The following is a 26,528-nucleotide window of genomic DNA, read 5'->3' as shown; positions in this document are numbered from 1 at the left end:
TATGCTGATCAAACATGAAATAGATAGATACAATAAAGTATCTATCTATCTATCTATCTATCTATCTATCTATCAAACACAAAAAATGTTGCTTATTGGTAATAAATAGAAATAAACCAGGGTTCTGATAGTCATTTACAGACCTAGAGTTACAGCTCTAGATAGCAATTCAGAATATAAATACCACCACACATATTCCTTGTGCTCTAGTTTGAAAAAAAGTAAGAAAAGAAAATAATCGGGCTAACATGAGTCGAATAACTCAACGCTCAAGTATTTTTGAAATACTGTCAGGCTGACGAAAACACATGAATGATCCATCTCATTATCATACTGGAATGGGCGGTTCTTTGGATAAATGTGAGAGAATGACTTTCGGCTTGTGGTACGGTAAAGAGGCCAGCTGAGTGAGGAGGAAAGCGGAATTCCCCAAAGCCTTTACATTGAGAAACAAGAGAGCGCAGTCGGAGCTACCCATTCATGAGCGTCAGTTCTACCATTCAGTAACAGCAGTCCTACGGACCTTTGCAGAGCTGCACAGGCATATACAACCAGTTGCATTTTCCTGGAAAACCGCAGCAAGTTTTCTTTCAATAGCAAAACTATGAAATACTTGAATCAACGTTGATTTTGCTTTGGGACAGACTCGGCTGATGCTTAGCGCGCTTTGGCATGCGTGGAGTTGCAAAGTGCTGGGTATCGCTGTTGATATAAACGAGCGGAGAGGTGTGGAGCCGCCCAGGACCCCGTCAATCCAGAAGGATGCTGGGGGGAAATGCCTGCAGACAGAGAGGATGAGATCTGTCGAAAGGCGTTGGAACTGCTCTCGGATCTTTGCTCAAAGGGGGAAGTGCAAAACGACAACTGTTTGGATTTCATATATTATTTCCGAGATCTTGCAAGACCTCGAATTGAGTCAGGTAACGAGCGCATTTACATGATATAATCCGGCTTTAGTTTCGAATTGAAATGAGCGAGTTTTACAACTTTAATAACAAATGTAGGCTAATAGTCTTGGTAGCCTAATCATTCAAGCATTTCAATGTTAAGCAAACACTTCTTATAAAAATGTAACACTGACAATATGTTGTTCGACAGTGATTTGAGTTGCTGAATCAATGTTAATGCACGTTTCAGACAGAACGTGTCGAATTTATCTTTTTTTCTGTCAGGGGTAGACAGAGACAGCCCCACCCTACGATCAGCGAATCTTCTCAAAAGACTTATCTGTATATCAGTACAACATAGTGAAGATGCATTGAAGCACTTCCCTAAAGTTTCTTCAACCAACACGGGGAAATGTAATAATCTCTGAACACATGAAACCATGTAATCCTTTTATAGTGATTCTTCAATTGTAATATTGTTTCCCTTGTAGAGTACATCTATAAGCCTTCAGCCTGTTGCTTTTTTAAATGTTCGTGGCATAGTATATGCTTTTGTATGTGTGAACATGGATGTTATCACATGTGCATTTTAATATGATAACATGCTGTGCAGGACTATGATTACTCCTGCGCTAAATCTTTCTGTCAGTCCCCCTGTACTCATGGAGGGAAACTAAGGTGTTGCATCTTATACAACACTTCCTCTGAATGCTTTTGCTTTCACCATCACTGTCAAACAATCTCAACAAAGATACCAGTTAGGTGAATCACATTCTCAAGATTATGATAATTGACAAGTGAACCGACTGCAAAAATGACACAGGCCCTTTTTCAGGACCATGGCCAGCGGTGCTCACATTGCCAAGTGGCATACACTAATGCGAGCTGAAGGCTTCTACTGTATCCACCCAACAACTTCTTTTTTTTATTTTTTTCATAATAGCGCCTGCTCGTCGAGTCCATGATGTGAAATCATGGTGCGCTGTGTGTGCAACATAAACATCCCCTCCTCACTGCCCCAGCTCTCTTGCTCTTCGCACTCCCAGCTTGATAATGGAACATTGCGGGAGAGAGTGCCGGGGAGACATCAGCCCCACCCTCTCTGTGTACTAGCCTACAAATGGCCAGCCGTCCCTTGCAACCTCTCTGCTATTGACATGCACTGTGCTTTACTGCTGAGGGGTTATTGAACCATGATTGTTGAGCTTCTCCCCCAAGAGATATTAAACTAGGCTTTAATGAAAGGCAACAGCTGAGACTGCCCTTTCTATAGATGATGGGCGTTTCCTTTCAGGCCCGCTCACTTGGTGGGTGGGAAGGTTCCGCCGCCCACAACACAGAGAATTTGTTGTAGAAATCCATAAATGAAGCTCAAGGGAGAGCCACATTGTCAGAGGTTAATGATATGTTTGCCCTAACGCACACAGTCCATACTATCTAAGATAGATAGCCTATAGAGATGGATAGATATAGATAGATAGATAGATAGATAGATAGATAGATAGATAGATACAGTAGATAGATAGATAGACATAGATAGATAGATAGATTAAGGCCTTACAATAGAAAGATGCATTGCTGAGTGAGTTGTTGGAGAATTAACTTGGAATCAGTGTTCAAAGTAAGTGAGAATTCAAGATCAAAGAGAGTGATGATATGCAAAGTGGTGTCACTCATATCCAAATAGTATTACTATCGTGGCCGATATCTACAGGCACTTCTAGACAGTATCTAAGTCCACCTGCCCAGGAGTCTCATTTACACAAGTAATAATTGGGTGCTTGAGTACAAGTCAAAGACATTAAAAAATGTTGCCCTTAAATCTGCTGCAGGCAAAATGTAATTGGCCTTAGGCTTGATGAGTTCATTGTATCAGTTCATCCCGTGTGGCATGTTGAAGGACCACTTTTTAAATCTTGTGAAAAGAATACAAGACCACTGCAAGCCCAGTACGCCGAATTCTTGTTAATGCCTCCACTGGATCAGAACGTGTGTCAAGTACTGTGCCTGCATTTTATTTATTTATTTATTGTATTATTTCACTGATGTTCGCGGTTTGGCCTCTTCAGCAGGCCATTAATATACTACTAGACCAACTGCCTGCTCTTCTCTGTATGCATTGTGCATGAGAGCTCCCTTGCATTTCACTAGGAGACCACACTGGAAGAATGAAGTCTCTGAAGCATGGAGGCAGTCCATATGCCAGGCCTCATGAATTGTGTATGGCTAGTCTCATTCACTCCAAATAAGAAGAAACAGTTCTCCTGATAAGTCACTTCATACTTAAGACCCGAGGCTACTGTTTGTAGGTGATATTTGAGGGAAGGTGGAGAGGGCTTGACAGTTGCGACTTTTACATTCTCTTTTTAAACTCTCAAACTGGCTCTCTTCATCTCTGGTCTTTTGTTTTGAATATCAATATCGAAATGCTCAGGTTCTTTAATCAAGCAGTGACCTTGGCCCAAATACCTATCGTTTGTTGTGCCGTTCAGACCTAGGTTTTCATCAAAAGATGTTCTTTCTGAGATGTTCTGTAGCGTAAGTTGTTTTTTAAAAAGTATTGGTCAGCCTTGAAGCTTCCACTTTCAAGAATGTAGGCTACAGTATGTCTGAATGATTCTAGATGGTGTCTCATATCTGAAAGAATCAGTTCATAGCTTGGAGATGTTTTCCTAGTTCAAAAGTATATCTCAAGAGTGGATATGTCACCTTGTCTCCACAGATACATGTTTTACATTTAAAAGTGGTAAATATAACAAAAACGCAAAAAAAGCTATTTCAAACATTTTTCGTAAAAATCAAAATGTGAAAAATAAAACAAGCAACACAGCAAGAGGAATAAACCAAATGAATAACTAGAATATCAAAAACACGAAGGTGTAAATAAACATTGTAAAAACCAAACATGACAAACAAAAAACTAAGCAAGACACAAACAGTTCACAGTGGATAAAAACCTTTTATGAAACAATAATAATCAATATCAAAACTATGTGATGTCCAAACTATAAAATAGTGGAATTGAAACTGCTTAGGGTAGTTCTGTGGAAAAGTTCTAGAGTAGAGTAGAGTAGAGTAGAGTAGAGTATTGCTCAAAAGTAAGATATTCAAGTATTGGTCAAAAGTAAGATTATATAATAAACAATAAAACCATCAGTGCCGAGTACAGAACTCTCTGGCTTGCGTGTTATAATTGTTGAGGTTCTCTGAGACTCCCAAGCTGCCTGACCCTTGTGTTACTGTAATTATACTACAGTATATGTGTAATGAATAACACCGAATGTCTGTTATTCCCACAGTGCTTGCAAATATCATACGCTGGTCAATCCTCTTTGTCTACAGAAGGTAGTAAGCATAAATATGCACAAGATGTTGTTGCACTTGAGACATCTCACAGAACTGTGGTAGAATTTACAGTTTCTGGGAATGGTCCAACAGAACATACATTATTTATTCATGTTTCTTAGAGATTACTTTAGAGTGTCCTAGAGGGTTAGGGTAATGTCAAGATGATTATTTCCTGGTTTAAAAAAGATCCCTGACAAAACGACTGGATGGCTTCATAGGTCCTAAATGAGGGAAATTATTTTTATCCAAACAAGTAGCAGACAGCAGTGATGAAATTGGAGGTGTCCTAGATACATATTTAAAACACAAACAAAACCAGCATCTTATTCTGTGATGAACAAGCCCTTGATTTCAAACCTATATGGTGCGCATGTTGATTAGACCCAAAAATACGTACGGGGCACTCCACAAATCAAATGATTTTGCAGTTGACCAACAAGAAAGGTCAAGCACTTGAGGCCCAGAGGACCATTTTAGAGAAGTATGTTTTGATGGAATATAATCATGATTAGGAATGGATCAAGACATATTTTCCACCAGTCCTCAGACAGCACAACAAGCCCTCTAGGCTGATTGTGGACTGTATCTCAGCATGACTGTTGTGTATTTAGTTTGCTTTTGGTACGCATTTCTCTTGAAGCATCATCATGACTTTAGGAAACCCCCCAAAAAATGCATTTGCCTGTGTGGCTTAGAGCCATACATTTCTTGTATATTACTGTAAACACTTTAATATTGTGACTTTGAAGTTTGAAGACTTTTGTGATTCTGAGATTCACCCAGAGGAACCACAAACCTTAAGTGAGCCCTGTAAAAATGGATGAACTTCAGCAGATAGCTCTAACTAATTTATTTAATTTTGTTTGTTGTCTGTTGTCATATTGCTTTAGCCAAAGGCAGTTGTTGATCTTACAGTAGTGCTGTGCGTGGGCCCTGTATGGCTGTTGTCAGTTAAATTTAGTTGTTAAATTTAGCCACACATGTGAATTATATAGCATTCTATTAATTAAGCTAGACAGTGGAAATGAAATTGGTCTGATATCTGCAAATTTTTAGACGTTGTCTCCCAAGCAAAGGCACAGCAATAGTGTGTGTGTGTGTGTGTGTGTGTGTGTGTGTGTGTGTGTGTGTGTGTGTGGGTGTGGGTGTGGGTGTGGGTGTGTGGGTGGGTGTGGGTGTGGGTGACACCGACATCTTGGCATTATTACAAAAGCTAAATCATCTTGTAAGGAAAGACACTTAACTTGGACCAGTGACACACTATTATACCTGGGTCTGTTTCGATGAATCAAATCACAGCACACTTGTAGTAGTAGAATCAAGCATATTCCTCATCGTTATTTTGTTCATTGGTATGAGCCTCCAGTGTTGGTGTATCAGCATGTGAAATGGTGCACCATTTGTTTAGCTCGTGACTAAATCTCAGATCCAATATTCTAAATATGAAGCAGGAAGTGGGCTCCTGGCGTAATGCTGAGGCTGACCAGCCTGTGAGTCACTCATTCATTCATTAACTATCTCCGAAGCACGATTCACAGCGAGGGAATGAAGACAGCGCATGCTGGAGATATTAATGCCGTTGCTGTTTCACGGAATCCAATCACTTATTAGTTAGAACGAGAACGGTCGTACGTCATATATTTTTTTTTGCGTATTAGTATTGCCCATCCTGTCCAAGGCAATGGCTTACTTTGTTTTTCAAAACAGTGCAGGTGGAGGCTAGTCCACCGTCCAAGGGATGCTAATTGATAAATGAAACTACGCCATCCATCCATCCAACTCCACTCTTTTCCTGCTCTCCCGTTAATATTCGCTTCCCCCACAGCTATCAACCCAAATGACAAGTCTCATTTGTATTCTCATTCCTCTCTCCCTTTCTCTCTCTCTCTCTCTCTCTCCATTTCTCTTCCTCCATTCCTCCCCACCCTGGCCTGTCCACAGATGTGTCGGTGAGCCTGCTGTCCCTGCTGGTGACCACCTGTGGCCTGGCCCTCTTCGGGGTCTCTGTCTTTGTGTCCTACAAGCTCTGGTGGGTGCCATGGCGCGAGCACTTCTTCCCCGCGGGCCCCAAGGAGGGCGAGCAGCAGCCGGTGCTGAGCGAGGAGGACGGCGGCGGCGGCGAGCTGGACTACGGCCATGACTGCTGCACCAAGGAGCCCGCGGGCCCGCCGACCACCGCCGCGCAGCCGCAGCTGGTGCCCGAGTCGGCCATGAAGATCAGCCACACGTCGCCCGACATCCCCCTGGAGGCCCAGGGCAAGGCCAAGGCCAACTCCGCGCACCACAACCCGCGCGTGCAGCGCCAGATCACGGAGCCCACCTCGTCTGTACGGTCAGTACTCTCTGCGCTCTCTCTGGCCCTTCGTGACTCTCGTACCAGAGACAGGGCAGCTCAGCTCAAGCTCTGCCAATGGCAGCCTACCATGTCTGCGTATACTCCATACCTACAGCAAGCTTGCGTCCCCCTGGCTGTCTGAATGTGAATGTGAATGTGAATGTGAATGTGAATGTGAATGTGAATGTGAATGTTATGATCATAGCACTTCTGTATTTCAGTAGCTTGCAGGTGGACAGGTAAAGCCATAGGCAGGTCACCAGCTGTACACATTTTGCATACTGTAGCTGAAACAGAAAAATGAAGTTACTGTAGATTGTATCACAATAATGTACAGGTATAAGTATGAAGAAGTATAGACCATTCTCTATACGTTGAAATCTAAGCGCTAAACAAATAAAAAATGTGTAGCACATCAAGAATATGATTAAAAGAAGCTGAGAGACAGAAAAAAATCAATGTCTTATTTCAATTAATAAAATATTTAACAAACAGTTGTTATCGGCGCGGATGAAAGTAGACTGAACTTCTTTATTGCTGCGGTCGGCAGGCATAACTCCATCCGCCGGCAGATGAACCTGTCCAACCCCGACTTCAACGTGGCCCAGTTCCAGAGGCAGGAGTCGCTGGCCACGCTGGGCCGCATCAAGCCCGAGCTCTACAAGCAGCGCTCGGTGGACGCCGACGACGAGCGCCGGCCCGACGGCTGCGGCTGGCTGCACTTCGTGCTCAAGTACGACTGCGACCTGGAGCAGCTCATCGTCAAGATCCAACGGGCCGAGGACCTGCCCGCCAAGGACTTCTCGGGCACGTCGGACCCCTACGTCAAGATCTACCTGCTGCCCGAGCGCAAGACCAAGCACCAGACCAAGGTGCACCGCAAGACTCTGAACCCCGTGTTCGACGAGGTCTTCCTGTTCCCGGTGGCCTACGCCGAGCTGCCCATGCGCAAGCTGCACTTCAGCGTCTACGACTTCGACCGCTTCTCGCGCCACGACATCATCGGTCAGGTCGTGGTGGACAACTTCCTGGACCTGCCCGACTTCCCGCAAGAGACCCGTCTCTGCAGGGACATCCTCTATGTCACCTCCGTAAGTAGCGCTCATCCGTCACGCTCTCTCCACACACACACACACACACACACCGCAGAGGTATGCACCGGTCAGCAGTCAATACGCTGCAGGGAAGCGCCAGGGGTTGAATGTGTCAGGGACTATCATATGCACATGGTCTGGCCCACTGATTTTCAAAGGAGATCAATGGCGAACACTCTGTCTATTGACGGAGCTGTCAAGCATGATTTTCAGAGAATTTCAGGGGAAAAAAAGGTATTTACCGGGGTAGACATGCAAGAATGAAGAGATAATTGATTTGACAATTGATTGAACACTAACTAATAGAATCAAACGTGTGTTTTTTGTCTGCCGGTATTTCTTCTTGGATATTGAAGTCTCAATACAAACTGTCGATATGGACATCAAAGTATTAACCGTGTTAACCGCTGGCCTGTATTCTAGAATGGGTTTAGTGTGTTATGGAGGTATAAATAGAGGAAGGGCTCTGGTGCCTGTTTGACTCTGTCTGGTTCCAGTAGCCAGCGGCAAGCTGGTCGTGCTCTCCTGATCAAAGGAAATGAGCTTTGTGAGTTTCCACCTCAAGCACACCAAGGACAAGCCCAGTTCCCCAAAATCTCATCGGAGCATACCATTACAGAGAGCTGTGGAGAGAGACACAACGAGACTTCCAAAGGCTAATGGACTCTGTGCTAATCTGATGACGGTTCTGGTTTAAGATAGCCATCACTTTGATGAGTGCAGCGGTACTCCAGGATGAGATCAAGAGACCTGAGCGCTGACGGCCCAAATATAACACTCTACAGCATGGCAGCGCAAATTGTAACTTATGTGAGCCCTCATCTCCAAGCCTCCTTGATAATCAATCTCATCCAGACAACTTAACTGCATCCTCAAGTGGTTAGCACAAAGAAATGAGGGCAGTGCACTCCGCGAGGCTCTTTTCGGGTCTGCTCCGATATGAACCGAGCCAGCACTGACCCAGACTGAGTCCAGGTAAGCCCCTGAGTCCAGTCCCTCTGTGTGCTGTCCATCAGGCCAACGTTTCAGTCCTCTAAATATAGAGGGGGGGGACGGCACTCCTGTCAGCCGCTAATTAATTAGGCAGTGCTTAGTGACCACAGTCAGAATGGATTATGTTCACCTCTCTAACCCCATGGGTTCCCAGCAGAGGCCCACACCATGCCAAAACAGGAGTGGAGGGGAGCGGGGAGAGGGGTCCATGTTGCTATCCTTTCATCCGTGCACAGCTGGCTGCTAAGCGCATGAGATTCACTGCAAACCTGTGCATGGGCTTCGGCCGCGCTCTGCCCCATCCTGAAAAGCAGAAGGGCCATCCTCAAATGCCTGCGAAATTCTTTCTGATTCCGATTCTGATTCTTTCTGATGGTTCCGTGCAGTTTTTTCCTCTCTCTTGGCAACCCCCCCCCCCCTGCTTCACATGGGGTATTATAAAAATATACTTTGAGAGGAGTGAATATTTAATGATCACACACACCAGGAAGCGTGTGTAGAAGTGACCTAAATCTGAAATAGCGGGACTGAGTTGGCTGTGACATGAATATGTGGGCGAGTTCTGTTGTTGCTCAACGGCATCGGGATGCGGGAGAGAGAAAGGAAGAATCACCTTCCAACTGTCACTTCTATCGTCACTCCCCCACGCCCCCAGCGATTAAAAGCTCTTCAAAGAGATTTTCTGAACATAGGCATCATCGCTATGGAAATCCTCAGTTGTAAACAAACAGAAAGTATGATCAGACTGTCTGTCATAAGGGTTTTCTTTCAGTCAAAGCAGAATTTGTCTACTCTTTGAAAAATGAGCAGTACAGAGATCGGTGGAATTTTCCTATCCACTGTACACGTTTCTGTTGAACATGCCGATCGGAATTCACCACTCTTGACAATTTGACATGTGACATGCTGCTTCGGTACGTAGAACAAACTTTGTATCCTTTTGAGAGTCATAATTCTGAAGACTCCTGGGAGGCCCTTCAGTGAGTTGCCTAATGTTGTTCTTTGGGACCTCACTTGTGACCCAGAGGTTGGTTTCAAAGCGATGGAGTGGCATCAGACACTTCCAGGTCCCCACAACTGGGCCACGCCTCGGGGGACAAGTGAGACAGGGACATGGGACGACCAGCCATACAGTCCATGCATAAATGATGGCTTGGAGCCTGGCTATATATCCAATCTCCCATATGTGACTTTGAAATCGTAAACTCACATTAAATTTATAGAGCAGCATCACCATGAATAAGGTATGTGGAATGAGGGTCTCTCGAGAAGCAGCCTGCTGTACCTCTCCATGTATGTGGGAAGACAGTGTTGTGTACTGGAGAGGTACGGTATGAGTCCAGTCATTTTTACCCTTTTCGTCTCAGTCTTGCATTATTTCATTGGTTTTTTAGCACTTCAGCCGAGCAATTCCTACGAGGTAACTTGCGACATAATAGAAAGGTCAGCTTCATTTATCCTGAGGTGTGCTGGAACATGAAAAATTAAGAGTCCTAGATTGCTGCCATATTCCAAGTTCCCAGCCTCCTAATTATCCAACCCCTAATTGCGTTTTTGATTGCTCATCCAAAAACCTTTGAAATTTGTGGTTGATTGGTTGAATGTGCTTAGAGAAAATTGGAGTGATGCTACTTTCTAAAAGCGCTGGAATTGAAACCATATACAATCACAAACTGAAACAACAGCACAAGAGGCTAGTTGCTCTCACTGTTCTCACAACTAAATGGATTGCCCCACAGCCTCATAGAGGTGCTATCTATCTCTATAAGGCCTTAATTGAAAGCCTGGAGATATAAAAGATCAATTTCGTTTGTCTTATGATGAAGATTAAGAGTTTTATGAATGGAACTTATTTGTGTTTGGAGCTGACCTTTTGTTAATTACCACCCAAATTTCTTCATTTATCTTCTACTCAATACATGCCACTGTGAGCCTCTGGTCTTCCACCAGACTCTTACTTAGTTTACAGCCAAGACAGATCCTGAGCACAACTGCCCGGCGCCTCTCTTCTTTATTCAGCGGTAGGTCAATTTATCGACTTAAATAAACTTGCTGTTTAACGAGGGGCTTATTAAATGGATTCAGAATGGCGTGATGAAATGGAACATGCTCATCACTTGACCCCGTGCCCTCCGCTATGTCTGATTAAAACACCTCACTACAAATGTCATTAGCCAGATCATCTCCTGCTTCAAGGTCAGATCAGTTATTACAACGCGCTCACACTACCTCACTCCTAGGGAAGCCGGACCCTTGTCCTTCGTGGGCAGGTCCTTGCCAATTGGCTCCTGCTCCTGTCTTGTGAACAGATTTTGTATTAGCACATTTTTTTTTAAACACTGTTTTACCACCTCTACTGCATTTTTTCTCCCCCTGCCGTCTCATCGGGCGCTGAATTTAAAGGCTGGCTATAAATAAATCACAGCTGAATTAATGCAATGCAAATGGCAATCCATTTCTCTCAGCTGGAGGAACAGATTGAGGCCGTCTTAATCTTTAAGCCTTTAAAGGTCAATGGGGGATGATTTACAGGGTGCCGATGGTCTGTCAGGAGTCACCTCCACCAACCATCACAGATTACATCTAGGGATTCCGATAATGTTAACAACTCAATTGGAGATGTTAACAAAGATTCAGATAGTGTTAACCACTCGATTGGAGACGGTAGCAAAGATTCAGACAGTGTGAACAACTCAATTGGAGATGGTAACACACACACACACACACACACACACACACACACACACACACACACACACACACACACACATACACACATGTGGGACTGGTTCCTTCTTATAAACTTAAAGAGGAGCATTATGGGCCCACAGAGTAACTTGTGTCCTTAAAACTGTCTTTTAAAAGAGCCTGTAAAATGTTTTTTTTAGATGTTATAGTAATTTAAAAGCTCAATCTTTCTGAATATTGTCTCTGTTTACATGGTCTGTTGCCCCATAGCGGAATATCCATTCTCTCCACAGCAGAGAAGAAATTAAATTAAATTAAATCAAAATTACAGTAATAGAAATGAGAATAAAAAAGTTGCCCGCTGCAAGACAAAGTGTAGCATGTCATATAGTCTAATAAAACATTGATTTGTCTTCTTCTTGTACCACTGTTAATACAATACAAATATTGACACATTCAAATGCATGGTTGTCAAGATGGGTTCAAATATTTATTTTCAATTATTGAAAATGTCTAGTCAATTAGACATAATTCTTTTCAGTGGTTTCTGATGAAAAGATGCCATTTACTGGCTCAGAGAGGCTTGCATTATGTGTCAAGAACGAGCGTCTGGCAGACAGACAAATTGTTACCTATGACAAAAGGTAATGGACCACTGTGACCACTTTCCATCACAAATGATTCTAAAAAAAGAAACATGTTCAAACCAGTGTGCTTGACAGGGCTAACCACTGCAGAGTGGGTGCAGGTGTACAGGCGGAGTTTTTTAGGTATGCAGTCTAGGCACATGCCCATCTGCTTATGCCTTTCATACAAGGGGGGGTAGCGTAACCTGAATATCACCACAAGCTACATGGTAGAGAGATAGATAGATGATGTGTATACACACAATCAATGCCATCTCTGACTTTTGAGGTGTCATATTTGACTTTTGAGTAATTATGGTAGTGGGTTCATTGATTTACGACTTCCACGAGGGGCATATCTAGCAGTGAAATTAAACTTAAGCTGATGCATTAAACTCTCACCAAATCCCTTCAGAAGTGCAGAAATCTTGTAGACAAAGGTTCTATACACGGTCGTTCACTCTGTTCCAAAGAAATAGACATCCATGTCAGATTAGGGATTATATTAGTGTGCTTCAATGGTCTCTTGGCCAGACAGACCTGCTGAGCAAGTCCCAAATCTGCTAAAGTTTCATATGGGGTATTCCCAGGCTGTAATTGTGGATCTTTTGGCCTAAAATGTAGGCCAACATTTGGACCATTCAGGATTTGTATGGTCAAAGTCATCAAAGTCATGCAGTCTACTGTACTGTGAATGCATCAGTGGTGACCCACAAAGAATAATGGCTGCTATACATCATGCAGTTATTCAAAACATATTCAATTAGCCTTTCCCTGCCAGGGCTGCTTTTACCGTAACAACCATCGTAATTGACCAAACCGGCGTCCGGTTAAGCTCTTTTATTATCCATTATTCTTATATCGTTGTACAGGTTTGCTATCGTCATAAAATATTTATACTATTGCATGAGACAGTCTTGCTCTCTGTGGTGTGATATAGGGGTCACCGTAGAGATGAGCCATTTTCCAGCTTTAATGATGCATGCACAGGTCATAATTACGTAACATTAATACGCTGCTTGATTGCATTAGCGTCATGCAGGGACTTTGCTCTCCCTCTTCTCCTCAAAGCCTCTTCCTCCTTTCGCTTCGTGCTCTCCTCCCCTCATCCCACCCTGACTCTCCCTCTACCCGCACTCTTTCGCTCCCTCTCTCTATCTCTCTATCTCTGTCTCCCTCTCACTCTCTCGCTGTCCCGCCGCGCTCACTCTCACTGGCTCTCTGCATGGTGGCAGGCAGGCACTGCATTGTGGGCCTATTAAGAGGTCCTTCAAGGACTGTAGGAGTCTTTGGGGAAGAGAGGTGTGAGGTGGATAATCACATAAGATAGACTGCTGCACTTTCTCTCTCCCTTTCTCTATATCTCTCTCTCTATCTATCCATCTATCTAACTATCTATCTGTCTGTTGCCTGTCTCTCACTGAATCTCGTTTTATCTCTCTTTTTCTTTCCTATCTTCTTCTCTGTCTTTCTTTCTTTCTTTCTCGTTCTCTTTGTATCTGCTCTCAGTGTCTTCTCTCTCTCTCCCTCACTCACTCTCAGTCCTTCAGTGGCCCTCAGCGCTGGGCTGTAATTTCATTGACAGAGCACAAGTGACCATAATTTCACCACTGACTTGATTTAAGTGCTTATGAGAGGGGAGGCGACTGTTATCCTATAGTCTGCAGATGGAAGTGGGTAATTGGATTACTCCTGTTGGGGAGAGGAATCTGTTCTCATGAGTCCGCCTCTAATACCCCCTCTGAATAAATGAGAAAACAGAGTGTTTGGGTTATTTGCACTTGGGCGCCCCGCCCTGCCCCCCCCCCCCCCCCCCTCCCCAATCTCGATGGGAAATCAAGCCAGTGAAATGTGAAGTAATGATTTGCAGCCCTGCACAGCCCAGTGCGCAGACATCTGTAATAGCGTGGGTACTGGGAGTTCTAAGTATCTCTCCGCCGCATTTGAATGGATTTGTGCGGAGTTGTGTAGATAAACACGGATTGGGAACACATTGTTACTACACCCTTTGTTTACAAAACCAGCGGAGGTCAACCAACCATTTGCCATTATGATTGAGCGGGCTGAGGGTGCTGCCATGGGTGCATGGGCTGCAGGATGCAGGTGTGCTCCAGTTCTGAGGTTTAATTCTGCCGCTGCAGACTAGACCTCATCTGCCTTTTGCTATAATGACTTTTTGTGATGCACGGACAATATTAAGGTTCAGTTACTTCATCTCAGCATTAGATGCACTGAAAATGACAGGGTTCATACTTCACACTTCATACACCCAGCTCTTCATCCTGAATAAAAGGAAGCCATTTTGAAATGCACTGCTGCCAAGTCATTGCTTATGTTAGTGTCTGTCAGTGTTTCAAATAGTAATTTAGCATAGACCATCCACAAGTACAGTGCACCTGAATGTATTGTTTACTTTGTTTTAATGTTGTTAGCTCTAAGACTTCAGCTGTAGTAGGGAATTGCACTTCATATTGCCACTGTCAGCTTTTTGCACGGATCACTTTAAATGAATGTAATGTGTCGCCCGTGTTGGCAAATCAACAATTGCACAGGTGTTGATTGTTCCATCAGCCTTGTTCTTGGCAAGTCTCCTGGGCTCAAACTTAAAGCTTTAAGAAACGATTTTGGACTTGAGTGGGTAGATATTGATTTAAGTGCTTGACCTTCAGCACCTTTGTGTATGTACAGCAAAAACCCTGCATTTTTGGCATGTGGTGCATCTGAAAATGTATCCTAATTGAGAAATAGTGCTAATTTCATACTTTTCAGTTCTGGCACTGATCGCTGGCATTATTTATGTTAAGCCAGTTAGGATCAAGGTTTTAGAAGAGCACCAGAAAAGTTTTCTTTATGGAACACAAGCTCATCAGAAGAAATCTACTACAGATGTCTCATCTTTACTGAGCAGTCTGTAAAACAGGCAGAGAGAAATCAGGTTTAGTCACAGTTTTGTGAAAAAGTACACTTAAGCCCAGGTATATTATTTTTTCGCCATGCGTCAGCAAAAAGCTGAGCTTGTGCATTTCTCATGGCAGTGCGTCTGACCCCTGATTTGTTTTGACTTGAGGGAGAGAGAAAAGTCAATCTAGCTCCCCCACTGCTAGCTGTGAGCATCGCCAGCCACAGCGGCTTAATGAACGTAGCCAGAGAGAGGGAGAGAGAGGGAGAGAGAGGGAGAGAGAGAGAGAGAGAGAGAGAGAGAGAGAGAGAGAGAGAGAGAGAGAGAGAGAGAGAGAGAGGCGTGAGACTCTGGGAGGCGACCGCACCCGATAATGAGGCGCTCTCTGCAGAGCCCAGGTGACCTTTTCTGCTGATGTGTAATGAATGGTGTCTCCCACAGAGAGGCTGTGAGGGAGAAACACTGAGAGAGGGAGTTGGTGTGGGGTAGAGGAGAGAGAGAGAGAGAGAATGTGTGAGAGAGAGAGAAAGTGTGAGAAAGAGAGAGGGGGAGATGGAGGGAGAGAGAGAAAAAGAGTGTGTGTGAGAAAGAGAGAGAGGGAGATGGTGTGGGGTAGAGGAGAGAGAGAGAGTGTGTGTTTGTGTGAGAGAAAGAGAGAGAGGGAGATGGAGAGAGAGAGAAAGAGAGAGAGAAAGGGCTAGGCTCTAGGCTCTACACTTCGACCAGCTTTTCAAACAGGTCCAGGGAGGATAGCAGAGTCTCTGGACGAAGCAAGGGGATTTATGCCGGTCTTCACATGTACCAGGCATGGACAGCATTGTGCACTTAAGTGCATTTAGCCTGCCCACTCGGTTAGACAAGTGGGATTCATGCTCATTAGGGCCTGATTGATAGCTTGTTGGATGCTTGTAATGGCCGGCCTGGCCACACGTTCAGCACTGCAGCAGGTTTGGATCCTGCCAGAGAGTTGAAATTGTGGCTGAGTGAATAAGGTCCATCCATTACGATACGATCAGTAATTGACACTGGTTCCTCTCTCTCTCTCTCTCTCTCTCTCTCTCTCTCTCTCTCTCACTCTCTCCCTCTCTCTCTCTTGTGTATCACTCTCCACTAGTAGTTCTGGTTTATGATTTATGTATGGACAGCATCCGCCCAGTCCTGTCCATTACGCCGTCCCGTAACACAGTCAGTCGCCGGTCCATTATTGCGCAGAGCATGACGAACATCATGCCGAGTAAACAAAACCGTGGAACAATCAATAGCGATGATGTGCATCAGCGCCGGCCCGAATTCTCCAAGCGTAGCTGCGTGTGTCTCCAGATACCGTGACCACTTAATCTGGACTGTCGGACATTTTAGACAGTTGGACCAGTTCGCTTCAGGGTGGCCCCCGATGCTCATACACGGACTGACCGCTGGGGACGTTTTTTTTTTTTTCCCTCTGAAGAGTGTGTTTGTGATTCAGAGGGACTCTTAATGGAAAAGCTGACACCCTCGTAATTACGCTCTATTCTCAGACAGGTGATAATTGGAGCGAGCGTTCTGCATGAGCAAATGCGAGCTCGTGTGAGGAGAAAGGAATCCATCATGGTACGCCCCGAGATGTCTTCTCATATTTACTGGCTCTTGTGAGCCACTGAACACCATACCAGTAATGCCAGAGAGTCAGATCTATTGTCTAAATATTAATTTCCAACATATGTTTTAGATGATTTCATATCCGGACGCTGAAATTCTATTAAAATGATTAAAACCTTAATAAATAATACTGCCTCTAATAAACATTTCCAAAACTTCTGTGCAAAGGTGGAATATCTTACATCCGCACAGGCCAGTGACGCTAGACCAGGCCGGCGTTCCTGGAGAACTCTAGCTGGTAGAGTTCCGTAGTCGTAGTGTGCTTAGTGTGTTCTCTCTCCACTGAGGTTTCATACTGACTAAATGCCTTACCTGTAACATGTAGAAGGAATGAATAAAACATGAAACAAATTCACAGAGGCCTGGAAATACAGCAAAGACAAACAGGCCTTAACTCGACCACCTCATATAGCAGTACGCTGAATAGACAGATATGAAGGACATGTGTTGTTCTGTGCTCAGAGCAGGTCAAGTGCATCCATCCAGCCTTTGGTCACTGAAGCACTTGACACCAAAGAGATGAATTAGTTAATGGTGCAAATCCTTCTGAACTCTTCGCAGCTGTCAAATATGTTTGTATATTATTCATTTTTGAAAAGTTATGTAAATTGAGTGTTACATAAAGTAAAAAATCATAAATATTAGTCATGATCCTATCCCACTTGCAGCCTACTTAATGAAAATTAGATGGATTAAGGGGTGTTTTTGGCCTCTACAGTATAAGTACATAATTACTGATTACTGATTGATATGCTGCTCTGCTGTTAATGGCGCAACAAGGGCTATAATAATCTGCTAGTGTTATTTATTTATTTGTTTATTTATTTGTGTTTATTTGTGTGGCTTTTGCCTCTACTTATGATAAGACAGCAGAGGGAGACAGGAAATGAGTGGGAGAGACAGACAGGGTGGTTGATTGGGAGACGACCGTGGGATGGAGTTGAACCTGGGTCCCTGTGGACACATTGGCTCCGAATGTGGCATGGATGCTGCCGCCCGCACCCCAGCACCCCCCTCACCGCACCCCACCCCCTTCTGCTATTATTTTTAACCATGGGATTTATTTGCTGTTTCTTCTGGGTTTGTGTTACTTCAGGATAACGTGGACCTGGGCGACCTCATGTTCTCCCTGTGCTACTTGCCAACGGCGGGCCGACTCACCATCACGATGATAAAAGCCAGAAATCTCAAAGCCATGGACATCACAGGAGCCTCGGGTAGGGTGGCATGGGCCTGCAGCTACTGTCCCTCATGTGACTCACTGATAAGGCTTAAGAGCACAAGCGCTTGAGTGCAGAAGATTCATGGATATATTTGCAATTAGTGTATCAAGAAGTGCGTACTGTAAGAGTGTACAATCCTCGAGATTATGGATGCATTTATAATGGCCTTATCACTGGTCATACATTAATAATTACAATGACTTATTGAGCTGTATAGTGAATGTGTATTTCTAGCTACATTGTTTTTAATGTTGTTGGGTCTCTGTTCCCTGTGTGTGTGTCTCTGTGTGCTGTCTGTGGCAGATCCCTATGTGAAGGTTTCTTTGATGTGCAGTGGCCGCAGGCTGAAGAAGAGAAAAACATCGACCAAGCGCAACACTCTTAACCCCATCTACAATGAAGCCATAGTTTTTGACGTGCCCCCAGAGAACATTGACCAAATAAGTCTCTTAATAGCTGTGATGGATTATGATCGGTGAGACGATTTCCATTTCTACACACTGGTTCATGGCATTGCAATCTGAGCTGAGCTTGTTGCGAATGCATATTGGATCATATTTGTTGTGACATAATATAATGTTATAGGCTTTTACTTTCTTGACATGCCCTCATAGTAAGAGATAGCTATATCATTGGCTATCTTACCCATTGTAGTTTCAGCTGCCTTGTTATTGTTTTTTGGTTTATTTGCATACCGTACTGGCAGAGCTGACTTGGAAACCGAGCAGTAGCGAGTACGCACTGGGGCTTGGCTCTTTAGTTGCTTGTTGTTGCTCAGTGTAAATATTTCATGAGATGATGAGTCTGCCCAATGTTATCAACATTGCTCTAGCTAACAAGGCCTCACAGCCATCCACAGAGAGGAGAGTTGGGGAGCGGATGCAGCTCTTGCTTTTGGAGAAATGATAAGATAACAACCAAGCCCAGCAGGAGCTGTCCCTGCTCCTTGTTGTTTTTTATTATTATTTTTCTAAAGTACATTTGTATGTTTTCTGCTTCTTCCCACAGGGTAGGACATAACGAGGTGATCGGTGTGTGTAGAGTGGGAAACGAGGCGGAGAGTTTGGGGAGAGACCACTGGAATGAGATGCTGACCTACCCTCGCAAGCCCATAGCCCACTGGCATTCACTCATGGAGGTAAGGAGGACCACAACACCTTTTTTAATTGTTATTATTCTAATTCTAATGATTCTAATGTCACACATGAGTCTTACCTGAGGTAGTAGAATCTTGGATTGGATATCAGTATGTCAATTGATTTAAGTTAATTATCCTACCTAAAACTATTCAAAATGTTGTTCTCCCTAGGCAAGTAATGGGGCTATAAACTATGGTCTGAAGACTATGTGAAACCTCAAGAAGACCTTAGTAGACTTCATTCTGAAACTAGAACAGACAAATTAGACTAGGTTATTTAGGTTATGTTAGTAGACTGTTTTATTGTTTGTTTGTTTGTTTTTTTAATCAGTATTGTAAAATGCTGAATAACATGAATATCAAAACTATATTTGATGCTGAAAAGTTCAGTGCTCTTTTTCAGTCAAAAGTCCCTTTATATCTGAGCAGACTTGATCTGACTGTGAATAATAATGATACTTTATTTGTGTTGTCATCAAAGGCTAGAAGACATCTGCTTTTCTCAAAGGCCCAGTTGGCCATTAGGCCAGCATCTGAGAAGGCATGTTGTTTTTTCTCTATTTTATTCAATCGTCAGGCTTTTCACACTTTACTGGTTTGGGCCATTATTGTGAGATGCCGCTGTCCTGCAGTCAGACCACAGACAGACCTCATCAATAATGCATCCTTCAAACCACTCAGGCCAAAGTTACAGTCATTCCACCAGCACACACACACACACAGTTCACTATGCAACCGATATCACTTTGCAACAGCCGATGCCTGGTTCTAGAGACGCTCACTGACAAACAGTGATGACCAGAGCTCTCCCAGTCGTAACCATTTTGAAAATTTCATTTAGGTATCTCCCCCCCACCTACTACAACCACCTCCACCCCCCCACAAACCTTGACGTGAAACAGGAATTAGACTGGGCCCAGACAAATAAAGGGAATTCAATTAGAGCATCTGAATCCTTTCTTCCTCTGCTGCTGCTCTTCGATGCCATGAGGCTGGGAGGGCATTATCATAGGGACGGCACTGTAGCAACCGATTTGAGGACAGGGGCGTTGCGTCAAGCCACGAGGGAGCAGAGCGAACACGACAGGCCATTTCTGAAATGGAATTAAATCGCTCCTCCCCGCCCCTGCACAATACCGCCTCGCGGCTCACTGTTTTGCCTGAAATTAGATTCCTCCTAAGTTCGCCCACCGAGAGAGTTGCAGCTGTCGTGCGATGCTCCATAACCCCACCGCCACCCCACCCCACCCCGCACCCCATCTCCAGCTCACTGCCTCCCCTCGAGGACCTAACTGTTGTGCGCTCCTGTTGCCTTCTCCTCGACTGACCCCGTCACTTGTCTTGTCTCCCCTGCAGTGGTCAGGGCAAGGCGCGACGAGCGAGAGCCAGGGGTCCTGCAACTCCCTCAAGGCCCCGCCATCGCCGTGAAGAGTGCAGCGCCAAACTTCGGGCCAACACGCAAAGCCCCCAAGGGTCCAATCACAACATAGACATTAAAACAAAAGGTGGAGTGACGAGGCGATTTTTGACGTTACCTACCCACAAACGTGACATTCCTGTGATGCCTGCAGCAGTGTGCTCTCTGAGAAAATAGGAGACGGTCTTTATTGAGCTGCATGTTGAGTGGCTATATATGGCTAGTGTTTTGTTTTATAATTGTTACAAATACCAGGGTTTTAGTTAAGAGGCTAATATTTTTCAATAGTCATCTTTCATGTCTGCACCTAACTCATTGTTAAATTAGCGTTTTTTTAGTCCAATGCATGGTTTCTTTTATGTACAGTATTGTTGGTTTTATTGGATTTCTTTCATGACAACTGTCAGATCTTGTAATATTGTGGAAACACTGGCACTGTAACATGACAATGGATCCCCACACCTAGTATGTAAATTGTACTGACCAGATGTTACTATCAAATATTTATATATAAAACTTTATGTCATCGGTAAACACACCGTACCTGATTGTAATGGGAGAGACCTTTTTGCATCTAATCATACAAGAACAAACTTGTAAAGAGTCAGTTACAGTCTCATAAATGTATCACAATTGTGTTTATGAAGCACTCATGGTATTCCGTCAATGATTTCTAAAGCCGATTTCCTCAGTGATTTTCAAAACCCACTTTTTTTTTTTTTTTTTTTTTTGACTGGAGACATTTACAGACGGATCTAAGCTCTCCTGGTCAGTCTGAGCTTTACTTCGCCAAAACACAAGATGCCAGCCTCCTTAAATGCCACTTAAATACTTTAAATGTCAAATGACTGATGTCAGGCCTGCAGAGAGGGGAAAATGCGGATGGAAAAAAAAAACAAGAGGAAGAGAGGAAAAAACACATCGAAATCTGTTTGGCATCAAACGCGTTCAGTGCCAAAGCCACCTGAGGACAAAACAGTGCGTCACGATCGGATTGAGTGGCCCAGACTCTGAGACCCCTCATCAATCAGTTAGAGCAAGGCGCCCAACCTTTATGAAGGGGTAGACCCCCCGCCACCAGCAGCCTAGAGAGCACAATCCGTGACAGCAGGGGACAACAGCCAAATACTCACCAACACATAAACCACCATAATATCTCTATCTATGGAAGGCTGTCAGTATTCTACAGGCAAGTTACATTTGGAGCAGACTCACACAGTATCTCTAGCTATTCTACACAGCTACTGCTGTAGATTAGATAGAAATCTGTGCCTTCGGAGCTGTAGAGGTTGACCTGTAGATGGCTGTATATGTATGCGTCAAGATACACTGTACAGTGTAAAACACTGAGTGGTGGGACATTTAGCAGAGTTAGCAACACGTGCATGTGTTTGGTGTTTGTTCTGCTGGAAAGCGGCACGCATTTATCCATGTGCTTGTGGCGTGTTCTCAATGTGTGGACTAAATATGCAGGGAGGAGTTGTTTAACACTCGATGTGTCTGTGATGAATGGCAGGCCCCATTAATTTTGAGCGCAGATGCATTTGATATGGGCACACATTCCAGGCACACGCTGAAGTAGGACGCAGCTAGCGTGACCATATCCTCAGGGGTGCTAACTGGAGAACAGCATTGCCGTGTGGATGCACAGGATCCCCATCCACAGTTCATATAACTGCAAATGAATCCGCCCAGGCCACTACAGTGGGGGAATCAGTACCTGTTTTAAAAGGGTCAATCTGTGGCCGTGGCAAATGCAGCCTGAAACCTGATGATAAAGGAGGAAAATGAGGTCTTAGGCTTTGGTGTGTCTGTTGAAAGTAAGAGTGAGTGTGAGTGTGAGTGTGAGTGTGAGTGTGAGTGTGTGTGTGTGTGTGTGTGTGTGTGTGTGCGTGTGTGTGTGTGTGTGTGTGTGTGTGGGTGTGTGTGTGTGTGCCTGTGTGTGTGTGCGTGTATGGAGTGGGTGCATTTGTCTTTGTCTGTGCATATCTGTGTGTGTGTGTGTGCGCGCACGTGCCTGCACATACATGCACACGTGTGTGGATTCAGAGGAGTGGGTCAACATGACTGCCAGTAATCATCCACTTTCTAAGCAGCCAAGCAGCCCTTATTCGTCTCTCTCTCCGTCCCTAATTACTGTTTGGAGAATGAATTATTGAGCAGCGGGATCCCTCCGAGGTGCAAAGCGTCCCTGACGGGGCTCTGGCACCTCGTCACCTGTTGGAGGACCGAGTCGCTAATGGAGGGGAAACATTCTGAGAAGAGACCATTTTTGGGAGGTAACAGCTGTGGGACTGACTCACAATCCCCATCCTCGTCCCTCAGCCACCAGCAGATTGGCTGGTCTATTTTCATCCAAAGCAGTCGAGGACTCAATAACTACAAGCACAACGAGGAGTCAACTCTCTTTTGCAGTCACCTGTAGTAACAGGTATTTTGTGTGACCCAGGGTTACCCATGCGATTACGCTGGGAGCTCTACAATATTCTGACACTTATTATCGCTGAATGGAATCTTCAAAAAAAGCTGTGTAATTTAGGTGATCATTCAAGTAAATAAACAACAACAACAAAAAAAAAACATTGATTTTGGATGTACCAGGTAAGTGGAGGCTAAGAGGTCTTTAAAGCACGCTCCTCATGAGATGAGAACTGAATAACCTTTTCTAGTGACTGCCATTGCCACGTACTTGCCATATTCAGCATCGTGTTTAACAGGGCCGTGGAATTGAGTCAGTGCTTGCTTTTAACAAAACAATTAAAAGATACTAGGGCTTGTTTTGTGGGAGGCTCAATTTTTTTCCTCCTACATGGTAACAGAAAGATAAGTGAAGGATAAATAATGATGGCCTGTTCTCCCCAAGCGTAGTTCGTATTTTGCAAAGTGCTTCACACAAGTTCCTGGAGTCTGTCGGATCTGTCCCAAAAATGAAACGTTTTCACACCTCATGAACCTTTGCATCACACAGTGACAAAAGTGCTGACAGCTCTGTTTTGAACACAGACGTGGTTCACAGTCAGTCACACACACACACACACACACACACACACACACACACACACACACTCAGGCTTACAGCATAAGCCATAGGTGAACAGCTATGTGCCAGTGATGTCCTCTGCCTCTGTTCTCACTGAAAGGTCTGACCTAAATGCCCACTTAGCGTCCACTCCAGCATTGACTATTCTTCAACACTGCATGTGTGACAAATCACAAGAGATTTACACAGACATGCTAAAAAAAAACGACGTGCTTTGTGAAAAAGAAATGCCATTTTCTCTGTTCCCATTTTTTGATGGCCTTTCAGAGGCATTGAAAAGCAATCATTTTGTTCTAAGTCAAAATGGTGATGCCTTGTCCTCAGTATATCTGGTTCTCTGCTGTCTTCCTGTGACTGGAAGTCTTCATCCATTTCCTTTTAAGACGCTGGCAGCTAATTACACTTCATTAAACATTCATGAGCACATACAGACATAGGAAACTATGTGAAAACCCTGCTGTTTGACTTGCTGCTCATGCTCTGGCAGCAGTTAATGTAAGTGTGTGTTCCATCTACTTGCACATAATACATTAGCTCAGTAATTGCAACTGGTGTGTTAGTGACTTAGTCCCTGTCAAATGAAACAAAATAATGACCTGTTTTCCCTATAAAAAATAAACAAATAAATGTTGATTGACAACATAGATATGTAAGTGCTATAGCTGTGGGGAAATGAAAGCCACCTCTACCAGAAAATTAAAGCTAGCCTGAACAAGAGTGGATCTGCTAACAAGGGGGCTTATTCAGTGTCTAGACAAGACGGTGCTTGCTAACAAGAGGCTTATCCAATTACGTGGGGAGAGAAATTAGTGTATTTGTGAGTCTCCATCAGTCCCACGGTGGAATGGGGAGAAGAAAGAAAGCTTGATCTGATCTTGTGGTTAATAAGGCACACAAATACCATCATATACAACATTTATTATTTATTATTTCTAAATCAGCATGTAATGAATACCAATTTGTATAATAATATGACCTTGTCTCTGTTACCACAAAGAGTTATGTCTGTAGGTAATCCATCTGGGAGACTGTTAACAACATCACTGACATTGAAATTGACAGTGTAGTGAATGTATGCGTAGCCCATTTGTATAAGGTAGCCTACCTGTTTTGAAATTCAACAGTCAGATGAATACGGTAGGCTGCAGCTCCTCCTTTTAGTATTCCGCCGTCAGAACGGCATACATTGTGCAAATTGATTTGTGTGTCTTTTGATTAATGAGCCTGTTGGACAATCACAGACATTGGATTTCCTTAAAGGGACACTTCACCGATTAGCATTAAGCTTTGTATCTTTAGAAAACCAGTCATGTTTTTGAATGGTCGTGCATCATTCCCTCAGTTTGCCTTGAGATGGGAGAAATACGGATTTTTAATGAAACCCATGAATAGGACGTCCTGCGTTCAATGATGTAAAATGATGATTTTTACATCATTGAAAGCAGGAAGTACGACATTGAAATGCGTATTTCTCCTATCTCAAGGCAAACTAAGGGCATGATGCATGACCATTCAACAACATGACTTAATGACATGACATAGCGTAATGCTAATCGATGAAGTGTCCCTTTAAAGCATACCACACTGATGGCTGGGGGCCATCCAAGCTGAATCTTGAAATACCACGAGAATTGTTCTGAAATATCATTTACTTTACCAAAGGGAAATGCTGAATTTCAAGTTAAAACAAATATATGAGGCTGCCCCAGTGGTCAAGTCTTGAAATGTCACTATTAGACCGTGAAACAATTCTGCTATCCGTTTTCAATAGTGAGCCTAGCTTTTAAACTGCCCATTCACAGTCTTCCATATAGACACACCTTGCTTGATGGGTTGGGATTGCTGAGCAGCACTCTGCCTTTCTGGGATAACCTTCTCTAATGCTTCAGTTTTATAGGCCCTTAGCTGACCACCATTCGCTCTGTTCATTAAAGCTCATTAGTACCAGCTCATCCATGTGGGTGCTCTCATCCGCGTGCTCAAATGGGAAGAGTAGCTAGTCGCACTGTTGGGAAGGAAGCTCCCTCTTATCTAGCAATCAGCAGAAAGCTACTGTGCTATTTCATGTTTATGGCGAGAGGATCACAACGATTAAAGATGTCTCCCTCTGGCAACAGTGTATTACACAGAGAGGGAAGCTATAAGCTTGCATCGCGGTACAGTTCACTCGGCACTGATGGGGGAATTATAAATATTTAACAACTACTTCTATTTTGGTTTAATTGGTTTATGCTTAAAAAAACAGGGGGAGGCAAACCCAAATTAGATGAGAGTGTGTGTCACTAAAAAAAAGTACAGAATACATCTTAGAAAGCAGAATAATGGGATTTCGAAGCAGTGCCAATCATATGGGTGTCCTCTGCTGGGGTGGGAAAAAGAGATCATGCATTATGCATGCTTTTCCTATACTTCACAGCGATAGATTTTCAGAACTGGCCCGCGCAGGTCACTCAAAGGAACCTCCCTGGGGACCGCTAAGAGGAGATGAGGCAGCCGTATAACTCTCGGCACAGCAAAGGATGCTTCCTTAAAGGTTTTACCCTTTACTTCTCCTTTGGGATTATGCAGTGGTGGACTCCGTCTGCTGTGCAGGGAAAGATCAGTCTGAGAAGAGAAGGAGGTCTGGGAATGTGCTGAGTTGTGTTGAAAGAGAGGATAAGACAGATGGTGTGTGCGTGCGTGCACCCAGAAAGTCAGTCGGGACAAATAAAAACAGAGAAAGGGGCCATTTTGTATGCCATCAACTCTCATTTCAAAATCAAGCAAAAGATTAAAGATCTATGGTGTGGAACATTGCTTTCACATGGGGAGAGAGAGAGAGAGAGAGAGAGAGAGAGAGAGAGAGAGAGAGAGAGAGAGAGAGAGAGAGAGACACACACACACAGAGAGAGAGAGAGAGTTCCAACAACAGATGCACAACATCTGAAAAAGCTTTGATCACACATCTGAGAAAGGACTGTCAGGCTGTGTGTACTTTCAATGTGCCCAGTGCAGAGAACTTACATTAGGAACAGAGAGTTGCAACCGGACCCTTCAAGCCACACTTGATCAGCGTCAATTAAAAACACACACACACACACACACCACACACATACCACACACACCCTTGAGCCATTCAGAAATCACAGCTGAACTCCATTTCCTGTGTAGGCTTGCTAGGTCCAGCCACTTCTTTTCCATCTAGAATCTCCTTGCAAAAGTG

The 26,528-nt window shown here is 43.9% G+C and overlaps 1 protein-coding gene across 2 annotated transcripts; it reads left to right on the top strand.

Annotated features, from left to right (window-relative positions):
* Positions 1-420: 420 nt before the first annotated feature.
* Positions 421-20,888, top strand: syt9b (synaptotagmin IXb). Of its 2 annotated transcripts, XM_062547453.1 has the most exons (8): positions 421-920; positions 6,177-6,567; positions 7,121-7,661; positions 17,605-17,725; positions 18,035-18,206; positions 18,740-18,869; positions 19,351-19,410; positions 20,226-20,888. In XM_062547453.1, exons 1-8 carry the CDS (start codon positions 776-778, stop codon positions 20,295-20,297), a joined length of 1,632 nt encoding a protein of 543 aa, XP_062403437.1. In that variant the 5' UTR covers positions 421-775; the 3' UTR covers positions 20,298-20,888. The 2 variants fall into 2 exon arrangements, with proteins under 2 accessions (XP_062403437.1, XP_062403438.1); XM_062547454.1 differs by lacking the exon at positions 19,351-19,410.
* Positions 20,889-26,528: the final 5,640 nt, after the last annotated feature.

Source organism: Sardina pilchardus, chromosome 10 (assembly GCF_963854185.1).
Source record: "Sardina pilchardus chromosome 10, fSarPil1.1, whole genome shotgun sequence".
Classification (NCBI taxonomy): domain Eukaryota; kingdom Metazoa; phylum Chordata; class Actinopteri; order Clupeiformes; family Clupeidae; genus Sardina; species Sardina pilchardus.
The sequence above is the reverse complement of the archived record's forward strand: the minus strand, read 5'-3'. Positions and strand labels throughout refer to the sequence as shown.

Bases quoted from the DNA above. Each gene is read 5' to 3' on its own strand.
- syt9b (XM_062547453.1), top strand. From the start codon at position 776: ATGCCTGCAGACAGAGAGGATGAGATCTGTCGAAAGGCGTTGGAACTG. The intron at 18,870-19,350 runs GTAAGGAGGACC...TTGTCATCAAAG, and splicing joins ACTGGCATTCACTCATGGAG to GCTAGAAGACATCTGCTTTT. The intron at 19,411-20,225 runs GCATGTTGTTTT...TCTCCCCTGCAG, and splicing joins TTAGGCCAGCATCTGAGAAG to TGGTCAGGGCAAGGCGCGAC.